The sequence below is a fragment of the Nyctereutes procyonoides genome, unplaced genomic scaffold (genome assembly GCF_905146905.1).
Source record: "Nyctereutes procyonoides isolate TBG_1078 unplaced genomic scaffold, NYPRO_anot_genome, whole genome shotgun sequence".
In the NCBI taxonomy this organism is placed as follows: Eukaryota; Metazoa; Chordata; class Mammalia; order Carnivora; family Canidae; genus Nyctereutes; species Nyctereutes procyonoides.
The window spans coordinates 28465546-28487263 of NW_026575044.1; the positions used below are offsets into that span (position 1 = coordinate 28465546).

The 21718-nt window shown below is 37.3% G+C and overlaps 1 protein-coding gene across 2 annotated transcripts in view; it reads left to right on the top strand.

Moving 5' to 3' along the window:
- The first annotated feature begins 1147 nt into the window (after nt 1-1147).
- The window catches only part of NOL4 (nucleolar protein 4), a 400678-nt gene continuing 380107 nt past the window's right edge, over nt 1148-21718 (top strand). For both annotated transcript variants that reach the window (XM_055324042.1, XM_055324043.1), the window contains exon 1: nt 1148-1483. In XM_055324042.1, the coding sequence (XP_055180017.1) occupies nt 1220-1483 (264 nt within the window). In that variant the 5' untranslated portion in view covers nt 1148-1219. The remainder of the gene's footprint in view (nt 1484-21718) is intronic.

The following is a 21718-nucleotide window of genomic DNA, read 5'->3' on the forward strand; positions in this document are numbered from 1 at the left end:
TGAGCAGTGGAGGGGTGTCCGTGACGTGGCAGGGGGAAAATAGACATACGAAACCTCCTGTGTGTACTGCAAACTGTAACCAAGCAAGGGGAAAATCATCTCTCTCTAGATTTTAATCTCACGCAAAGGGTTTTAAGCATCTGCATTATAAACTTACTTCTATGCCTTGTACCCAGTTCAGCAGAAACCAGAGGAGTCCTGTCTGGGGACCCCATCATTATCCGGGATACCCGCCGCCAGCGGCCTGCCTTCGTTTACCCACATCCCCCCTGGAACGGATATCTGTTTGGGGGTATCACAGTCTTTCCTATAGAACTATGGCCAAATAATATCCGTGAATGTTTTGCTAATTCTGGGACTTAACTCCTGGAACCTACCTGCAGGGCTGGAATTTAGCCTACATGCCTATGAAGAAATGACATTTTAAACCATTTTTTTAGAAAATACCTTAAAGGTTTCCTGTGTAGCAGGATTTGATAGGCTTAACAACATGACAGGTAAGAACTTTCTCTCTTTCTAGTCCCTGGACGCCCCACGCAGGGAAGGCCGAAGCGGAACGGGACCCTGGAGGAAGGAGAGCCCGGGGACCTGGGTGCCCTCCCTGCGGGGCTCGCAGGCGCTCGCAGGCGCTCGCAGGCGCTCGGCCCCGGAGGCTGCTTTCGAGAGAGGCGCAGCGCTCGCCTCCTGGACGGTGGGGCCAGCGGCTGGGGAAGCTTCTGGGGCGCGCGCGGGGAGGCGGCGCAGCGCTCCACCTGCCCTGCCCCGGACACAGCCCCGGGGCGAGGCGTCCAGGGACCACCCCAAGTCAATATTGGGATTTTTTTTTTTAATAAACCAAGGAATGGGATTTTAATTATTTAAAACCCCGGTCCTCCGGGCCAGATGCTGTTGGGATGGTCCTAGTCACACAATATTAAAGAGACCCATCACCAAGAGGACGAGGAAAAGCGTCCGAGACAAGCGTCCGAGACATCCGTTGCAATTACGAATGAACCAGAGACTTGGTAGCACAGGGCATTGATTGCTGGTGCCCAGCCGGACCCTCCTCCCCTCTCCCCGTCCCCCCCCACCCCCCCGCCCCCCAACCCGAGGCAGGCTCCGGCGGCGGCCGGGACCTCGCGTCCCTACATCGTGGCCGGGGCTGCATTTTTCATGAGCCCGGGGTGAACAGGTGCGAAGTGCGCTGGGAGCATCCGGCCGGCGGCCGGGAGCGGGGAACATGGAGAGCGAGCGCGACATGTACCGCCAGTTCCAGGACTGGTGCCTCAGGACTTACGGGGACTCAGGCAAGACCAAGACGGTGACCCGTAAAAAATACGAGCGGATCGTCCAGCTCCTCAACGGCTCCGAGTCGAGCTCCACGGACAATGCCAAATTTAAATTCTGGGTCAAATCGAAGGGCTTCCAGCTGGGCCAGCCGGACGAGGTCCGCGGGGGCGGCGGCTGCGCCAAGCAAGTGCTTTACGTGCCGGTCAAGACCACGGTGAGTGACTCGCCTTCCTCTGTTATTTGTCTGCGGGAGCAGCCGGCGGGGAGGGGAGAGGCGGGGGGGGGGGAGAAAGGGGGAGCCGTGAGCCACCGTTGGCTCGGGTGCCCCCCACCTTTCTCAGCCCCCTCCCCAAGTCGTCCCCGCTCGCCTTAACCAGGCGCGTTTCCCTCGCAGTGGAGTCTTTGTGGTCCTTTATTTTAAAGCGGCAGCGCACCTTCGGAGCTCGCCGCCCTCCTCGCCTCCGGGCTCCTGAGCCCTCTGCCGGAGCTTCCATCCCCGCGTCGGGCGGCCTCCCGCGCGTCCTCGGGTTGGCCCATTGTCCCAGGTCCTTCGCTGGGCGCCGGGCGCCGGGCGCGTGTCCCGCTCTCGCCACCAAGCAGAAAGGCCACGCTGGAACCCCAGACGCACGCTCTGATAACAGACGATTCTGATCGATCGTCTCCAGTGTCTCCTAATTGGCACAAAGCCCGATTGTGCCGCTAGTCAGGGATGTGGGGTTCTGTCCCCCTCCCCCCCCGTTCCTTGCTCTCCCCCGCACCCCCGCCCCCGGACACTATCAGGTTTTATTGTTAGACCCTCGCCTGGGAGACACGGGGCTATCCCGTCGCCTCGATCACTCGCAGAGATCTTGCCACGACTATTTCGATTGCAGATAAGGTCCTGGAGATTCCTCCTCCCCGCCCCCCATCCCCTTCCTCACTTCCCCCTTTCGTAAATAAAGCCGCAGCTACATGATGAACAACAAAGAGACATGGGTTTGGGCGCGATCAAATCAAATGGTGTATGTGTGTGTTCCCGGTTCTGGGATGGCTCTAGTTTCACGGCCACGCGGCTGCAAGCCCGGGCGCAGCTAGCGAGGTCCTGGGCGCCGAGAACCTAGTGTATCCCAGCCTCGCAGGGCACAAGCCTGTGAGGTTGGGCAGCGGCGGCAGCGTCAATTTCCTTTTTGAGAAGATGGGAACTGAGGGCTACAAGTAGGATTGCAGATCAGATCCCTAAGACCTCTTTCTTCGTCTTGCCACGGTGGGTACTCGCCTAGGAGCAGGGGTGGGGGAGGGTATTTGGCATCCTTTGCATTTTTGCCTGGCTTTGGGGTTTCTTGAGCATTTGCTCCTTTTCCTACTCCCCCCCCCACCCCGCCCCCTTACTGGCAACTGTTTCCCGTGCAATATTCCTGGAGGATGCTAGGAAGGAGATGTCTTGCAAGCTATTCTTCTGTCTCAAGCGGAGGTATATTAAATTGGAAATATGTGCATGAAAGGTTTTTCAGAGGACTATTTTGGAGGACTCTTGTAGGTTTGGAAAATAGTTAATGGTTTCCCAAGATTAATTAGGGATAGTTGTTTGAAGGAAGTATATTTCTTTTGGAATTTATTTGGAAAATGGGAAGAGGAAATAAAGGTGAAATAGAAACACAAATAAAAGTTCTGCTTTTTTTTTTTAAGTACTATTGTTGGAATTTTCTGGGAGATAGATCTATAAACACAGCCTTCTCCCTTAACGTGGCATTGCTAAAGACAATGGTGAGATTACTGTCTTGGTTTACTAAATAATGAGGACTAGACGCTTATGGATTAGAACTGAGGTTTATTTACATCTGGATGAGCCAGAAGTCTGTTGTAGAGAATGAAGTGCTTTGACTCATTTGTATCAGAAGGAACTTACCCTGATTTTAAAAAATAACTTAGATTGGGATTCAAAACATAAGAATGTATTTTCTTTGGGGCACCACTGGGCTAATTGAATAAGTAAAATGATCATTTGAGGTATGTTTACTTATATATTATTAAATACTATTGTGTATGTTTTTCAAAAACAATTGCTAGCTGGGAAGTTTGTTGTTCATTCCTTTTATGTTAAAATCAAGTTCCTCTGTTTACCTGTCAGATAACTTCACTTGCGTATTGGTCCAATTTATACGTGCAGGGGTTTGATCACGTCCACTATGTGTATAAACAGATGTGACCTTTAAAAACATTAATTAAAAATTCTAAGTAACGTAAATTGTGTAACAGCTATAGAGGCACTAGGAGAACTATGGGTGCCAGTAATTCAAACCAGTATTCACATGTTCAGATACCCGTATTTTCATTCAAAAATTTATGCAGAGTTGTTACAGAATTATTGCTAAGACATCTAATGTAGAATGACAACTCCACGGTTAATAATAAGGTAACACATGTTTCCCTTTTCAGTAGAGATTCTATATATTTATGGGAGAAAATGTAATTCATCAGGTGATATTCTTAGATAGTGGTTTCCATGTAGTATTTAAGAGCTTCGCTCTTCCATTCAAGCCTGTTTTGAAATGTTGAAGAGGTTTTTAATTCATGAACTCTTCTGTTGCTCTTTATGAAAATTTTATGCTGCTCCTTACATAGAATTATAGGCTCCGCCTTCCCTGAAAGACAGCCAATCATCATTTCAACAAGTTAAAAAATAAATAAAAGGTTCCCCTTTTATCATGTGTTTCTCCGCATCTCCAATGATTTCTTCCTTAAAAATAAGGTTTTCTTTATAATAGCGGGAGTACAGTCACCAGAAAGACAGAAAATATATATTTTTTGAGGTCAAAGGCGTAGCTTGGTTGAGATAAAGTGCTGTGATTTCAAATAGACTGAGAATCTTTCCAGCTATTTGAGGTTTGAGGGTTTGCGGCTGGCTGTGCTGTCAGTGAGAGAGGTTTGCGCCTGATGTTGCAAGAACCCACTGCTGCTGGTAATTAAACATCATTACTACCTTGAAAAGGGACAGAGAGAAGGGAAGAGGACAGGCTGGGGCTAATTAACTGCTGATGTTTAATGAAAGAAAGGGAGACTGATAAATAGCAACTGGGAGATTGTACCAGAACAGAGTAGACACACCACGTAGACTTAATTGAAACAGGACTTTCAGAACGAAAGGAGCTGGGTTCTACCTCTTATTTTCTTTAAAAGGATAGCCGCAGCTTTGCAAATACTCTTTCCCCTAAAATCTAAATTTAATTGAGGATAAAATCAAGCAGGTGACAACTGACTTCAAATGAAAATGTGAAATACTAGAAAAGATCAACATACCCTTTAATATTTGCCCTGGCCATGCCTAAAGCTGAGGGGACGTATCTGTCACTGTTTAAATTACTCTGTGGCTGAGGAGATACTGTTTGGTCACCAAGCAACAACATCCTGCAACTCAGCCATTTTAGGTCTGGAGTAGGATCTGCATGTGTGTCTGCAAGCACATGCACGCTCGTGTGTCTACACACACACGTGCACTTTGTTGAGCATTGCGTTGAAGTTGTGTTGACCCTGTTGCTGTTATTTTTACGTGTTCCTTCATTAAAGCTTTCGGACGCTTAAAGGGCGAAGTAACGCGTAACTTAAGATAGTTCTGAAAAAGATACGGCAAATGTCTTATTGATTATAGGAAAGGTTTCATCAGTGATCATTTTAAATCAGCAACACTACGGTTACTCTGTTTTATATTTTTGATAGTTTCAGCTTAATTTGTATTTAGAAGCTTTTCATCCTGATTGACATTTTGGTTTTGGCCACGATTTAGTTGAAGCATCACACTTATAATTCGACTTACCACAACACATTATATATACCACTTGGTATTTTGAAAGGTAAACTTGGGAAATAACCAGAAAATTCATTAAACCTTTCACTACTACTGGATTAATGCATTATTGTGTATTTTTAAAGGCTTGCTGTGCTGTATAAAACATTAGGAAATTCGACAAACTCACATTTTTATTTATTTTTCAATCTTAAGCAAACAAGGCAGTGTTTACTCTCCAGTTATGTGAGTAATGCCTTTCTTGACCTGTATATGTAGGAACGAACACTTAGGTCCCATTTTTGCCTTTTGTGTATTTCTTCTTTATATGTATTGTACCAGGGGAAATAAAATGAATTTTCATCCAGAAGGGAAATGTATTATCTATAGTTATGTCATTTAAAAATGAGGATTTATTCAATTCTGCAATCTGCAGCCTCGGATTTCATATTGTTCTTTCTGTGTATACTAATTGATTACTATATAGTCATTAGAATGAATATTCATGGACTGGTTTATAAATAGTCACTGATTTTTTTTAGTTCTCTGACTATGGTTTTGGTTACAAATTCTCTATGCTATATCAAGAGCGAAGAAAATAATGCCTGTAAAGAGTCAGTATACATTTCTACCAGGCCTAACTTCATGCCTGAGGCACATATGTATATTAGGCCTTGATCTGAAATTTGCTACAGAAATTCCAGAAACACAAAACTGAGGAACATGCTAGTTACACATTAGGATACTTTAGATCTCTGACACAGGCAAATCGTGATAATAGTTTTGCTTATCTCCCATACTTTCAAGATGGGCATTGCTGTAGACAACCAATGCATTTTTTTCTCCTCTTCACTTAGGTATTTTGGGGAGCTCTGTAATATAGGTATTTGAGGGTCAAATAGATCTCAAGCATGAGTCTCAAAAACATGGCTTAAAAGTGGACTTTAGTGGGACACCTGGGTGACTCAGTGGTTGAGCCTTTGGCTCAGGACATGATCCCGGGTCCTGGGATCCAGTCCCACATTGGACTCCTCACAGGGAAACTGCTTCTCCCTCTGCCTATGTCTCTTTGTCTCTTGTGAATAATAAATAAAATCTTAAAAAAAATAAGTGGACTTTAGTGGTTCCTGGAGAATTGCTGTAAGGTATAACTCATCAATGGCAAAACCCTAATACAGTGCCAATTAAGGTTGTCAAGAATAGTGGGTATACCCTTATAAGAGTCCAGTGTGGTATGAGTATTTAGGCACAAGGGGCTGGTAAAGATAACTTCCCTGAATTTATGGAGGAAATCAGACCCTGTTAATATGTGAAGAGTAGCCCACACATATTTCCTAAGATACTGGTGCTTGACTTTTCCACTGTCTTCCTTGTCTTGTTAATAAGCATAGTGGGGGAGGGGAGGCAGGCAGGGCAATTCAGCACTCATTTATATTACATCAATAAACTTCTGAACCAGCTGAGATCCTGCTTCTCAAGATTTTACACTCTAGACTTTGTGCATAGGATAGAGAAAGATCAAGAAGCAAATACAGGGATGTAGCAGCAGAACTTCTGAGAGTTTTCAATCCCATGTCAAGACCATGAAGCTCTTTTCACTAATAGCTGTTGGATTTGCTAAGACTTCCTATATCTAACTAGGAAAGATTAAAGTGAATCTGCTGTATTTTAGGTTATTTTCATTTTGATAGTCCTGGGATAACAAAATAAACTCCATGGACAACATAGATGGCAGGAAACAAGGCATAGTGGGCAGGGTACAGATCCAGAGGAAGATTTAGATACTAGATTTGACATTTATGATAGCTGTGTGTAAGGGGAAATTTAAATAAGTTTCTTCTTGTTAAATGACACTAATAATACTTGCCTAAGTAGTTTCAGATAAGACTAATAATTCATAAGCATATAGTATATGTAGTATCTGTCTGGCACATAGTAAATGCTAAAAAAATAGAAGCTGTTCTAAGTATTATTAAGAAAGCAAGGACACCATGATGTAATTATAATTAGGTATATGTTATAAACTCAAGCTCACACTGCCACAAGTAGTTAAGATACATCTTTATGAATGTGTATATTCTAATATTTATTTTTTAGAAAATAAAAATGACTTTATTTTGTAAAAGTGATACATTTTCATTATTTAAAAAATCTAAGTGAAAAGGAGAGAAATTTTAAATTACATTAGATCCCACATTGAGATTTAACCATTAGCTAATTATGAGCATCATTATAGATGTCTGTCTAAACACATATGCCAAAATAAGATTAGGTATAGTGATTGATTGATATAATGATTGATATGGACAGGAAGACATAATTTTCCAAAACTGGGATTGTGATTATATGCTAATTTGAACAAGAAACATAAAACATAATATCATCAAAATATAACAAAAGAAAAAGAGAAACATGCAATTCAAAAAATTGGTATTAGAGAGATACTTCTCAGAGGTATTTGTTCCTGAAATTAGTAGAAAAGATTATGAAACACATTAAGAGATTGAATTACATTCATCTTTTTTCAACTACAGATTCCAGTTTCATTCTTATCATTGACTCGCCAATGGTAGATGAGGAGTAAGTCTATATCACTTCTCACTGTTTTGTTACTCCCTTCTTATATTAGGTTTATTATAATTATATATTTTATTGTGTTATATTCATTATATTATATAATTGTTTTTATTGTCAAGGTTTTGTTACGGTATGTAATTAGGTTCTCATGACTGTTTTTCCTTTAGCATATTTAAATGCTTATCCATTTTTTTACCTGTTTTTTTTTTTTTCTGAATTCTTTGATTAGATTCATTACTTAGTTGGCTACAATTCCTAGTCTTCTTTTTTTTTCTAAATTTTTTAAAATTTTTATTTATTTATGATAGTCACAGAGAGAGAGAGAGAGAGAGAGAGAGAGAGGCGCAGAGACATAGGCAGAGGGAGAAACAGGCTCCATGTACCGGGAGCCCGATGTGGGATTCGATCCTGGGTCTCCAGGATCTCACCCTGGGCCAAAGGCAGGCGCCAAACCGCTGCGCCACCCAGGGATCCCCCTTTTTTTTTCTAAAGAAAGGAATATGTGTTCCATTTTTTGAGGTTTATATTCAATTAAAAATATTTGACCTTTGCCTTTATAACTAAAGAACAACTTAACTAGGTATATTGTCTTTTTTTCCCTCTTTCCTCTAGAATATTGTTGATAATATGTGTGCTCCGTAAAATTCTGAGGCAAACATTTTTTCCCAAGTTTCATGGATTGTTTGCTTATCATTGAAATTAATAATTTCACTGAGATATGTTTTGAATTCCTTTTATCACTGAGTACTTATATTTATGTTCATGGCTTCAGTTGCATCTGTCTATGTTATGGTGACTTAATGCCTATCTTTTGAGAGTCACATCTGTATTTTATACTTTCTACTAGATGTTTCTACCAAGATATCCCTAAGCACCTTAAACTGAACATAACCCCAAATGACTTTTTTCTTCTCTTCATTCCTTCATTCTAAGTCTTCCAAGCTGACACCTTTTTTCCCTTTTGTATTATCATTTTTAATAATTATACTGCAATTTATCCTAGTATGGGACCAAATCCAGCTAAGCATTCAAAGAGTGAACCAATGAGACATTTGGTTCCCAGAATAAATGGCAGTTCAGAGATCATTCATTATAATTTCAGGGTGGCAAATTAAAATGATTTGAAACTATGCAATAATTTGAAAGATTTGGAAAAAGTTATTAGCACTATACATTGGAAGAGGAACAGAAAAAAAGGTAAATTCAATAGATTTTAATAAGTATAATTTCTATAAGCTAATATAGTAAAGTTTTATGAAAAAGGAGCATTTACTGATTTGCCTTTCTCTTTTATTACTGAGTGTAACATTTAACATTATATTGTGGACTTAGAGGAAAACAGCAGAAATCTGAAAAATGGTACATTTTCTCCTATTTAAAAAAATGTACCTGTATTTCTCTCCTTTGTTTAGAAATTGAAAGCACTAAAACAACAACTTGTCCATGGATCATTTAATGGGCAATCTGAAAAATTTAGAGGCTCTTTTATACAATAATATTCCTGGGAATATATGCCTTTTTTTTCTGCTCCCTGTCTACCTTTCATAAGAGTTATTGTCATTTATGTCCATTGTTTGGTGTACAGCAAATGCTACTTTACAAAAATGGTATTGAATAAATGGAGCCATGAATTTATGTTGTAATCCCTATCTATTTGAAGGATTATCTTTTTAAAAATTTAATAATAATTGATAATATTGTATTAGCTTCAGCTATACAATATAACGATTTCTTTTTTTAATTTTTTTTTATTTATTTATGATAGTCACACACACACAGAGAGAGAGAGAGAGAGAGAGAGAGAGACAGAGCAGAGACATAGGCAGAGGGAGAAGCAGGCTCCATGCACCAGGAGCCTGACGTGGGATTCGATCCCGGGTCTCCAGGATCGTGCCCTGGGCCAAAGGCAGGCGCTAAACCACTGCGCCACCCAGGGATCCCCCAATATAATGATTTCATATTTATGTACATTATAAATGATCACCAGGATGTCTAGTTACCATCTGTCACTATATGAAGTTGTTACACTATTATTGACTATATCCCCTAAGCTGTGCATTATATCCCCATGTCTTGTTTATTTTATATTTGGAAGATTGTATCTCTTAATCCCCTTGTCCTTTTCATCCATCTTCCCATCTCCCTCTCCTCTGCCAACCATCAGTTTGTTTTCTGTATCTGAGTCTATTTCTGTTTTGTTTCTTCATTTGTTTTTGTTTTGGGGACCCACATGTAAGTGAAATCATATAGTATTTGTCTTTCTTTGTCTAATGTATTTCATTTAACATAATATCTTCTAGGTCTATCCATGTAGGCACAAGTGGCAAGATTTATTCTTTTTATATGGGTGAGTTATATTATTACATTGGGTATGTGGGCATGTATGTGTATACATATACATATATACACACACGGATCACTTTGATTATATATATATATACATACACACATATGTATGTGTTATATGTGCATGTTGTGTATATATATATATATACACATATATACACATATATATGTGTGTGTGTGAAAATATATGGATATACACCACACATCTTCTTTACTCATTTATCAGTGAACAGGTAGCTTCCATACCTTGGCTATTGTAAAATAATATTTATTAATTTTTAGTTTGATGTCTCATTTGTTTATTTTTATTTTTGTAAAAAGTAAATGTCAAAAAGTTTACTGTCTTGATTTTCTTCCAGGAGTTTTCTGGTTTCAGGTCTTAATTTAAGTCTTTAATCCATTTTGAATTTATGTTTGTGTATGGTCTAAGGAAGTGGCCCATTTTGATTCTTCTGCAAGTAGCTGTCCAGTTTTCCCAACACCATTTACTGAAGAGGCTGTCTTCCCCATTGCATATTCTTGTCTCCTTTGTGGTAGATTAATAGACCATATAAGCGTGGGTTTATTTCTGGGCTTTCTATCCTGTTCCAACGATCTACATGACTTGTTTTTGTGCCAGTGTCATCTGTTTGGATTACATAGTTTTACAGTATAGTTTGAAATCCAGGAGAGTGATACCTCCAGCTTTCTTTCTTTTTCTCAAGATTGCTTTAGCTCTTCAGAGTCTTTTGCTTTGGGTAGTATGGGCATCTTAATATTCTTTCAATCCACGAGCATGGAATATCTTTCCATTTGTACCATATTCAATTTATTTTACCAGTGTCTTGTAGTTTTCAAAATACAGATCTTTCATCTCCTTGATTAAATTTATTTGTAGGTATTTTCTTCTTTTTGATGCAATTGTAAATGAGATTATTATCTTAATTTATTCCTGATAGTTTGTTATTGGTGTATAGAAACACGACAGATTTCTGTGTATAAATTTTTTATCTTGCACTGTTCTGAATTCATTTATTAGTTAAAATAGTTTTGGGGTGGAGGCTTTAGGGTTTCCAGTATATAGTACCTTGTCATCTGCTATTTCTTCTCCTTCCTTCCTTCCTTCCTTCCTTCTCCTTCTCCTTCTCCTTCTCCTTCTTCTCCTTCTTCTCCTTCTTCTCCTTCTTCTCCTTCTTCTCCTTCTTCTCCTTCTTCTTCTTCTTCTTCTTCTTCTTCTTCTTCTTCTTCTTCTCCTCCTCCTCCTCCTCCTCCTCCTCCTCCTCCTCCTCCTCCTCCTTCTTCTTCTTTCTAATTTAGATGTCTTTTGTTTCTTTTTCTCATCTAATTGCTATGGCTAGTACTTCCAGTACTATGTTGAATAAAAGTGGTGAGAATGGGCATTTTTTTCTTGTTCCTGATCTTAGAGGAAAAACTTCTGGCTTTTCACCATTGAGTATGTTATATTAGCTGTATGTTTGTCAAATATGGCCTTTATTATGTTGGGATATATTCCCTGTTTACCGACTTTGTTGAGAATTTTTATCATAAGCGGATGCTGAATTTTGTCAAATGTTTTTTCTACATCTTTGAGATAATTGTATGATATTTACCCTTCATTTTCTTAATGTGGTGTATCATGTTGATTTGCAGATTTGAACTATCCTGGAATCCCTGGAATAAATCCCACTTGATCATGGTATATGATCCTTTAAATGTATTGTTGGGTTTGGTTTGCTAGTAATTTGTTGAATATTTTTGTGTCTGTCTTCATCAGGAATATTGGCCCGTAATATTATTTTTTGTGGCATCTGTGTGGTTTGTATATCAGGGTAATGCTGACCTCATAGAATGAGCTTGCAAGCATTCTTTCCTCTTAATTTTTTGGAGTTTGAGAAGGATAGGTATTAACTCTTCTTTAAATGTTTAGTAGAATTCATCTCTGAAGCTCTTTGGTTCTGGAATTTTGTTTATTGGGAGTTTTGTGATTACTGATTCAATTTCATTACCAGTAACCAGTCTGTTGAGATTTTCTTTTGTTATTTCTTCCCTGATTCAGGCTTGAAAGAGTGTATGTTTCTAGGAATTTGTTAATTTCTTCTGAGCTTTCCAATTTTTTTTATTGTATAATTGGTCATAGTAGTCTTTCATAATCCTTTGTATTTCTGTAGTACTTGTAACTTCTTTTTCATTTCTGATTTTGTTTGGCCCCTCTCTTTTTTTTTCTTGATGAGTCTTGCTGTAGGTTTATTGATTTTGTTTATCTTTTCTTATTTTTTTTAATTTCCTTTCTCCATGGGTGGCAATGCAATTTGTTCATCTATCAAAGGCAAAAATTCTGTGTGACATTCTTGATTTCCCCCTTCCCCTTTTGTAGTCACTACTCAACGGAATACCGTTGTTCTACAAACTGGAATATGTCTTGAATCCATTATACTCTTACTATACCATACTAAGCAAATGACCATCGCATGGTAGTTTGGTAATTTTCCCAAAAGCTTTGAAGGAGGGGATTTGATTTCTAGTGTTTGAATAATGTGTGATGTATCCTTGGTGCTTGCTATTAATGCAATAAATGAAAAACTTCCCAGCCTGACCCCACATGATGGGCCCTTCTTATTTACCACCACACAATATCTAGTTTCATAGCTATCTTGGGAATTTTTTTTCACAAAATATATCTAATTAATTAATTTAAATTATGGTAAAAATACATAATATAAAATTAATTATCTTAACCATTTTTAAATGTACAGTTGAATAGTATTAAGTATAGACATGCTGCAGATGTCCAGAACCTTTTTATATTGTAAAACTGAAGCTCTGTACTCATTAAATAATAATTTTCACCCTTTCCCCCTTTCCTTCAGCCCCTGGTAATCATCATTCTACTTTCTGTTTCTATGTATATGACTATGTTAGATACTTCATATAAAATTGGAATCCTACAGTATTTGACTTTCTGTGATTGACTTATTTCACTTAGCATAATGTCCTCAAGATTCATCCATGTTATAGCGTATGACAGAATTTCCTTCCTTTTAAAGGCTGAATAATATACCATTGTCAGTATGTACCACATTTTGTTTATCTACTCATCTGTTGATTAATCTTTGGGTTCCTTCAACCTCCTGGATATTGTGAATAGCGCTGCTATGAACGTGGGTGTGCAAATATTTCTCAAGATCCTAGTTTCAATTCTTTAAGATATATACCCACAAGAGGGATTGCTGGATTAGCTCTATTTTTGTTTTTTGTTTGTTTGTTTTTTGTTGAGAAACAGCTATGCTATTTTTGACAGCAGTTGCACCATTTTCTAGCACTGCCAACAGTGCAAGAGTATGCACTCATTGAGGCTAAGAAACTGGTGACTTTGCTCCTCATCCAGAACTTTTCAAAGAACATACTTCTTTCTGAATATAACACAATTAGTAACGATAATGCCTTACATTGGTCAAGTCCTTATGATTGGTTAAGGGTTGGGCTAATCACTTTAAAGAAAATATCCCCTTTAATGTTCGCAATAGTCCTGTGGTTATTATTGCTTTTTATTACATATACTTTAGAAAATTATGGTTTAAGTTAAGGTGACTTTTTAAAGTCACAGAGCTTCAAAGTGTTAGAGTTCAGATGGAAATCATTTCAGTTGAATTCCAAAGTTCTTGATTGGATCTCCAGACTTTTAAAATAATGTATTCTAATTGTTAACAAAAATTAACATGCCCTGAAGATATATTTTTAATAAATTACATAGATATACTACTGTATCAATAATTAACACATTTTAAAATATATTCAAAAATATAAAAATACAGAACTGAGGTCAAAATACATATAAGGCTTAATATTCTTCACCCCAGTAGGTTATCTCATACATTCTCAGGGGTGTGCATATACCAATTTGGAGATAATTACTCTCATGTATAGTACAGTTTTGTCTCACAGTAGTACATTGTGTTTAAGACTTTATACTTCAGCGCATGTATCACCTTTTCCGTTACAGAGGGTGCTTCTATACTCAACCAACACAACATTAAAATAGTATCTTAGCTCTACAAATCCTTGGCATCCATAAAACAATTATAGATGTTTGATGTTGGTGTGATGGGAGAGGTTGTTTCATCAAAGGCATGCTCAGGGGGTGTTGCATAGTCAAGAATAGCTAAAGTGTAGGGGATGGTGAAAGATGAAATTGGAAAAGTAGGCTGGTGCAAGAAGTATGGGAAGCCTCCATTGCCATGTTAAAATGTTTGGACTTCAATTCATAGGGAATTACAGATATCAAAAGTGTTTGAGCAGCGATGTCATGATTTAGGTCTTACATGTAGAGACTTGATGTCTCATTGTGGTTTATGTTAGAGGATATAAATCAGATGAGTAAAATAGAAGCTTAATAGTTCCTTTGACTCAATATATTGTTTAAAATATTATAGTTACAGATATTACACAAGCATTAAATTCAAATTATCAAGCAGTAAATCAATAAAATTCAGTAGCTTGATGTTATAATTGAATTATGTATAATTGACTCATACTGTACAAATCTCAGACTTTAAGTCCAATAAAATGTTAAAAATAGAATTTTTGAAACTTAAAAATAAATTTAAAGGCTCTTAAAAGGAATATAAATAGAGTCCTCTTAAACAGGTTTTTTGTTTGTTTGTTTTTGGAACTAAGGAGAAATGATTATTGATCTTTTGGTTGTTACTACATTCACAATTATAAAGACTTGCCAGAGAAATCCTTCTAAAAAACCAAGTGCAGAATTCTATATAGAACACTTATTCAAGGGGCACCTGACTGGCTCAGTCAGTAGAGCATGAAGCTCTTGATCTCAGACTTGTGAGTTCAAGCCCGAGGGTGGGTATAGAGATAATTTAAAAATAATCTTAAAAAAAAAAGAGAACACTTATTCAAGCACAGTCCTTTTCAAAATCTAGTTAGTGTTTCAAATAGTTATGAAAACATGAAATTTATGCTTTAAAGCAATATTTTAAATCTTATTCATACTTTATTGTTTTTATACTCACATGTCTGTCTCTACCACTGAGAATCTACCCTATGATCCTTCAATTTTGTGCACCACTGTGGTTGGTTGGCAGGATTTTTTTCTTTTTAAAGATTTTCTTTATCTGAAAGAGAGTGAACGCACAAGAGCATGAGAGGAGGGGAGAGGAGGTAGATGAAGATGTGGGGCAGGGTGTGGAGCTCCATCCCAGGGGCCCAGGACCCTGACTTGAATTAAAGGAAAATGCTTAGCCGATTGAGCCACCCAAGCAAGCAGGATTCTAAGATGACTCCCAAATGACCTTCACGCTTGTTTAATCCCCTCCTTTTTTGTGTGTGGGTAGAACCTGTGAATATGATGAGCCATCTCTCCCACAGTTTTGTTGTGTTACATGGTACTGTTGACTTTAAGATAGAGGGCTCTTTCAGGTAGGTGCGAATTAATCACATTCGCCTGTTAAATGCAGATATTTTTTTGTTTTGTTGGCTCATAGCAGAGACAGAGCTTCTAAGCCTGAGATGGAGAGGGCCATGTGGTTAAGAGCTGACAGCAACCTCTAGGAGCTGAGAGCATGTTTTGCCAACAGCTAGGAAAACAACAGGGACTTCAGTCCTATAACCACATAGAAATGAATTCTGCCAACAACCAGAGGAAGCTTGGAAGTGGATCTTTCCTAGTTGAGTTTCCAAATGAGAATGTAGCTGGCTGACGCTTAGATTTCAGCTTTTTGAGAACCTGAACAGAGGACCCAGTTAAAATGTACTGGACTTCTGACACACAGAAATTATGAGATATCAAGTTTGTAAAGTTGTAAGCTACCCAATTTGCAGTCACACAGCAAAAGAAAACTTAGAGTTCTTTGGTACATTTTCTCAAAAGCATATGCACAGTTAAAACAGGTCAAATTTTTATTTTTATTTATTTTTTCAGGTCAAAATTTTAAAAGGCCTATTTAACTATTTGTAGTTTAAGATACAGCTGAGAATAATTTAAATATTCTTTCCACCTAATGCTTAATGTGTTGCCTTTTTTATAGTTTTTGATGAGATAGTCCATAATTTAGTAAAATATAAAATTTCTAATAGATCAATTGAAATATTTAATGATGGCTCATATTGGAAGTATATATACATATATTCCTAATAACTTGTTTATATGAGTTAATAATATATTAACTTTGATATATAACTTTGATTTTTCTCTTAATGTTTTTATTTTTAAATACCTTTCATTCATTATCTTTCATCTGTCCCTTAAGGAAAACACAAGGTAGCTTAGTGTTTTAGGCTTTTTGTGGGAGGATAAACACAGAAGAGTATACATATCAAAAGAAATTATTATCTATATAATTATATTAAATGAAGCATTTTTGAAAACAATATACAGAAGATACAACAAAATATAACATTATCATTTATTAGGAATAACCATTCTATAATTTTATTTTTAAATAATTATTTTAATATAATATGCATTTTGAAGAAGACTTGTCTAATGTTTAGGGGAATATAGAAAATAACTTTATAGGTAAATCATCTTCTGTTAAAATCTTAGGAACTGGGAATCATTTTCCTCTCTGTTGAGAAGGGAAAAATCTTTGTTTTGATTTTCTTCTTTTCTCTCTAAGGTTTATTCAGTAGGCTTTTATGTTCTATTCTTCCTAATTTTAGTCAGGTATTCATTTGTGGTAGTTTTTCTCATAGTTAAGGATTTTCCCACTGTTTGGAGCCATTAGAAAACTGGGGGGTAAGAGAAGGAGATTCAGAAGATAAGTTTAATAACTTGGTAACTTAATTTTGGTAAATAAAAATAAATAAACTGTCTTATAGGTGGAGAGCTGGTGTTTTTGCTACCAGTGGTTATTTGTCTTCCTTTTTAAATGTTATGATGGGTTTTCAGGAAATACTACTTGAATATTTGTATCTCAACATTATATATAATGGGAGCAGTCATTGAAATATGATTTGGCAAATATTTGTAGTCGTCGTCTTTGGTAGAGTGCCAAGATGAGGGAGGATGCTTAGATTTGGACCTAACTGCAGTTGCCAGATGGCTAGAGGGCTTTAGGGCTTTAATCTAGAGACATGGGACAAAGTTAGGTGGCATACACGAGGATCTAATGTCTAGCTTGGTCATATTAGCATACTGTTCTAACCAATCGACCTAATTAGATGAGATTTTCATCTAAATCTAATAACACAGGTTTGTTTGATTTTTAGATGTGGGTCATTGTTGTCTTAGCAGTCTCTGCTTACGATGCTCTTTGGTGTTTACCTGAGGTCAAGAAGGAGTTTTGCTATCTTTGTTTTAATTAATCTTTCTCTATAAAAGCTACCATTATAAAATAATTCATTTGATGATTTGTTTGGTTTCACCAATTTGGAATATGTTAATTTAAAATTAGCATTAATTTGAACAGGGGTACGATGACATTTACCTTGAACTACCTATTAAAGGAAGATTTCTCTATAAATTCATAATTAATAAGATAGCAGAGAGGGTATGCTTATCTACTATAATGAGTAAAAACTTTTTCTTAAACCATCTCTATCCTCATATAAACAATTCATAGGTCTGTTCCATTATAAATGGATCTCTACTTAATAAAGAAGGTATTATGAATAAATACCCGTTAGCTAATCTGCATTATTCTGTTGTTGATACATAGAGTATAATTGTAATATGTCCCCTAGAATTTTCAAATATGGGAAATAAGATCACCCTCTAGAATTTAAAATTATAATCAATGCAATAAATTAATATGTGATATACAAAGTCACTTTAAATGACAGAATGGTTACTAGACTGTAAGACTAGATGGTATTTTGCTTGAAAATATGATAAAAGATGTCTTAATAGATCCTCACTGTCTAGTGAATTAACCAAAACTCTCTTTTCACTCTATAAAGTACTGATTCCCAGAGTGTGAACAAACTTGTTTATTGTAGTTTACCCTGTAGTTATTTGCATTTTGTGCTCATAAAATTGAGTTGTTTTCATATTTTTCCCACATTCTTTTTTTCTTTTTTTGCTGGTTTCATTTGTTATAATTATGCTATTTGAATATATATATTTTAAACTGGTAGAGTATAGGGATGCCTGGGTGGCTCAGCAGTGAGCACCCGCCTTTGGCTCAGGGCATGATCCTGGAGTTCCTGGATGAGTCCCACATCGGCTCCCCGCGGGGAGCCTGCTTCTCCCTCTGCCTGTGTCTCTGCCTCTCTCTGTGTGTCTCTCATGAATAAATAAATAAAATCTTTAAAAATAAATAAATAAACTGGTAGAATACAATAACTTAAATTTATTGCTTTAAAAAGTCTCAAAATAAATGTGTATCACTAAAAACAATTGGGAAAATAAGAAAAATTAAATTTCTGCAGTGCCTAAATTACTTAACAAGTAATAATGACTAACTTCTCATTCTACTTTAACTGAAACTTGAAATTATAGACAATGCATTTTTGAGGGCTTATCCACTTGGAATGTCAATTAGTAGTCCCATACTTAAAGAAGAAATTGTTGTTCTATCACAGAAGTTTAGCAAATAAGTATAAATGAGCACATATTAAAATATTGATATTTAAGTGTGTATGTATCATCTTCTATGCCTTTCAAATTTAACTTTTTTTCTATGCTGAGCTTCACAATGGCTAAAAGGCTTTATTACTATAGAAAGAAATTTATAAGTTGTGTTTAGCCATAGAAATATAAGTTAAAGATGTATATCTTTGTGGTGCTGATAATATACTGTCATGATGACAGAACTCACTGTTTCCTGAAGGTATATCCTTATTCACAAAAATGTTTCCATCCAGATGAGCCTACTGCCATAACTTAATCACTTGGTATTATTATATCTTCATTCAGTCCAAATTTAACAAGCCTCTTTTTAATTATTTGTGTTTCCATATGGCTTGACAAAAGAAAGAGAATGCACTGGCCAAACTATTGCCAATGCTGGGAATATTAAAGTTATATTTCTCGATATAAGTTATGTAATTTTAGGTTTTTTGCTAAAACCACTTGTGCGTTTGGATTGAATTCAGAGTATCTATATCTAATCAATTCATATACACTGATGAGATCTCCAAGAAAATATTAGAGAGCTTGAGAAAGGGAGGGGATAACAGATGCTAGAAAGGCAACAAAATGGTGTCCACCATAATCTAATTTACCTAGAACTCTTTCTTCCAAGCAATCATTCCTCTCGGTTTGCAGTTTTCTTGACTTTCTGATTGTTGTCTTCTGAACTGATTACTTTCTAAAATTCATGATTGGAAAACTTTCTGGAGTTATAACATTAGTTTAATATAACTTTGAGTTGTGCTTTTTTGCTTAAAATTATTAACAGTTTCCTAATGTTACTAGTCTTGATGTTTATTTTTATAGTTTCACAAATACCTGCTCAAACATCTCTAATGTGATTTTCTTTACCATTTCCATATGATGTGTCATTTTATTTTTTTCTGTTTTAAGCTTCTTTTCCCCGTGGATGATGATAATTACCTTTTTATTTTAAAAATATGTTTGTGTGTGTGGGGTGGTGGTGTTTGTGTGTTAGAATTTATTTTTTTGGTCCTCATTGAAGGACTTTACAAGAATCTTCCTAGATTCCAAGAGCTTTTTTTTTTAAAGATTTTCTTTATTTATTCATGAGAGACACAGAAAGAGAGAGGCAGAGACACAGGCAGAGGGAGAAGCAGGCTCCATGAAGGGAGCCTGATGTGGGACTTGATCCTGGGGCCCCAGATCATGCCCTGGGCTGAAGGCAGGCGCTAAACCACTGAGCCATCCAGGGATGCCCTCCAAGAGCTTTTTGAAATTTACTCCTGTGATCTAGCTCAGGAGCTTGTTAAAATGAATCAGGGATCTAGGTCAGGGCAAGACGCATGATTTTTGGTTTCTAAAAAGCTACCATATGGGCTTCCAATGCTGGCCAAAATAGCATAAGCCTTATTATGGACTATTCCTTCCACTGATTACGCTAAAAACTCTGGAGACATTATAAAGCACAGGTATTTGAGAACTCTAAAACACAAACAGTAAAAGGTAAAATGAGGATGGAAGTCAACAACAAGCTCAGAGATGGATTTCCTGGTTACTTTTTTCATGCTGCTTTAGCTCCTGGATTTAACTGAAGGTTGGTATCAGTCATGGATCTGCGTGGTGAGAGCAGACAACACAGATTCTGAGGATTTTTGTTCTGAGGATCAAAAAAAAAAAAAAAATCCCTTGCCAGCTGGAGAATATGGAAGGAATCACTTTTTTTCCTCTCATTTTCGTTGATAGCCCTACCGTGGAGGCAGTGCTGTAAGAGAGGGACCTAAAACTCTGAGTAGAAAACTTGTCCTTTTGGCCAGAAGAACAAGGAGAAAAGGCCCCTGTGGTTCAAAGAAGGTGTATGAGATCCCATTACTATTTTTTCTCTCTGGTTTCCTGATACATTTTACTACAGATGGCTCCAGTCTTAGTCTAGAGGAATCAGAAGAAAAGGGGGGATTTGGGGTATTGGAAAATGTGAGGAAAATACCAGAGAGGAGACACCCTAAATCTTTGCGTGAGCTAATTTATTGTCAGGCTGTGAATGTGAAGAACCTATGCAAAGCACCATGACCAAGTCTTTGAGAACTGAGCTATGATATAAACCACTGTCCAAGGACCAGGTGAACCCCTGAGCTGCCCATATGCAGAGTAGACCCAAAGAACCAGAGCAAAATTTGAAAAATGAACTAATGCTGGCATCACTGCTGGAAAGCAAGGCAGAATTTGTGGTCCAAATTTAATGGGGTTTACCACATGCTGTAAATATAGAACACTTTCCAGAAGATTGTAGCAGGATCTAGTCTTATAATATTCACAATGTTCAGGATACACCTTAAGTTATTTGGCATGTAAAAAGACAGAAAATTGGATAAATTTTAAACCTTTTTTGTATATTAGTTGACACACAGTGGTTATATTAGTTTCAGGTGTATAGCATAATGATTCAACTTTTCCATGCTTTAGCTGTGCTCACCACAAGTATAGATACCATCTGTTACCATACAACGCTATTACAATATCATGAGTATATTCCCTATGCTGTGCCTTCATTCCCATGACTTTTCATAACTGGAAGCCTGTATCTCCCACTCTCCTTCATCTTTTTGCCCATCTCCCCCATCCTCTTCCTTCTGGCAACCCTGAGTTTGTTCTCTGTATTTATAGGTCTCATTCTGCTTTTGTTTATTCCTTTGTTTTGGTGTTCAGATTTTGCACATGAGTGAAATCATATGCTATTTGTCTTCCTAGTCTGATGTATTTCACTTAGCATGATATCCTCAAGGTCCATCCCTGTTGTTGCAAATGGCGAGAGCCTATTTTTTTCTTATGTCTATATACTGTTCCTGTGTGTGTGTGTGAGTGTGTGTGTGTGACCTCTTCCTTATGCATTCCTCTGTAATGCTTACATTGCTTCCATATCTTGACTATTATAAATAATGCTACAATAAACATAGAGTTACATTTATCTTTTCAAATCAGTGTTTTCACTTTCTTTGGGTAAATCCTAGTAGTGGAATTATTGAATCATATGGTATCCTATTTTTAACTTTTTGAGGAAACTCCATCTTGTTTTCCATAGTGGCTGCACCAATTTACATTCTCAGCAACAGTGCACAAGGGTTCCTTCTCCATATCCTTGCCAACACTTGTTATTTTTTGTCTTTCTGACTTAAGCCATTCTAGCAGGTGTAAGGTGATACCTCATTGTGGTTTTGATTTGCATTTCCCTGATGATTAAT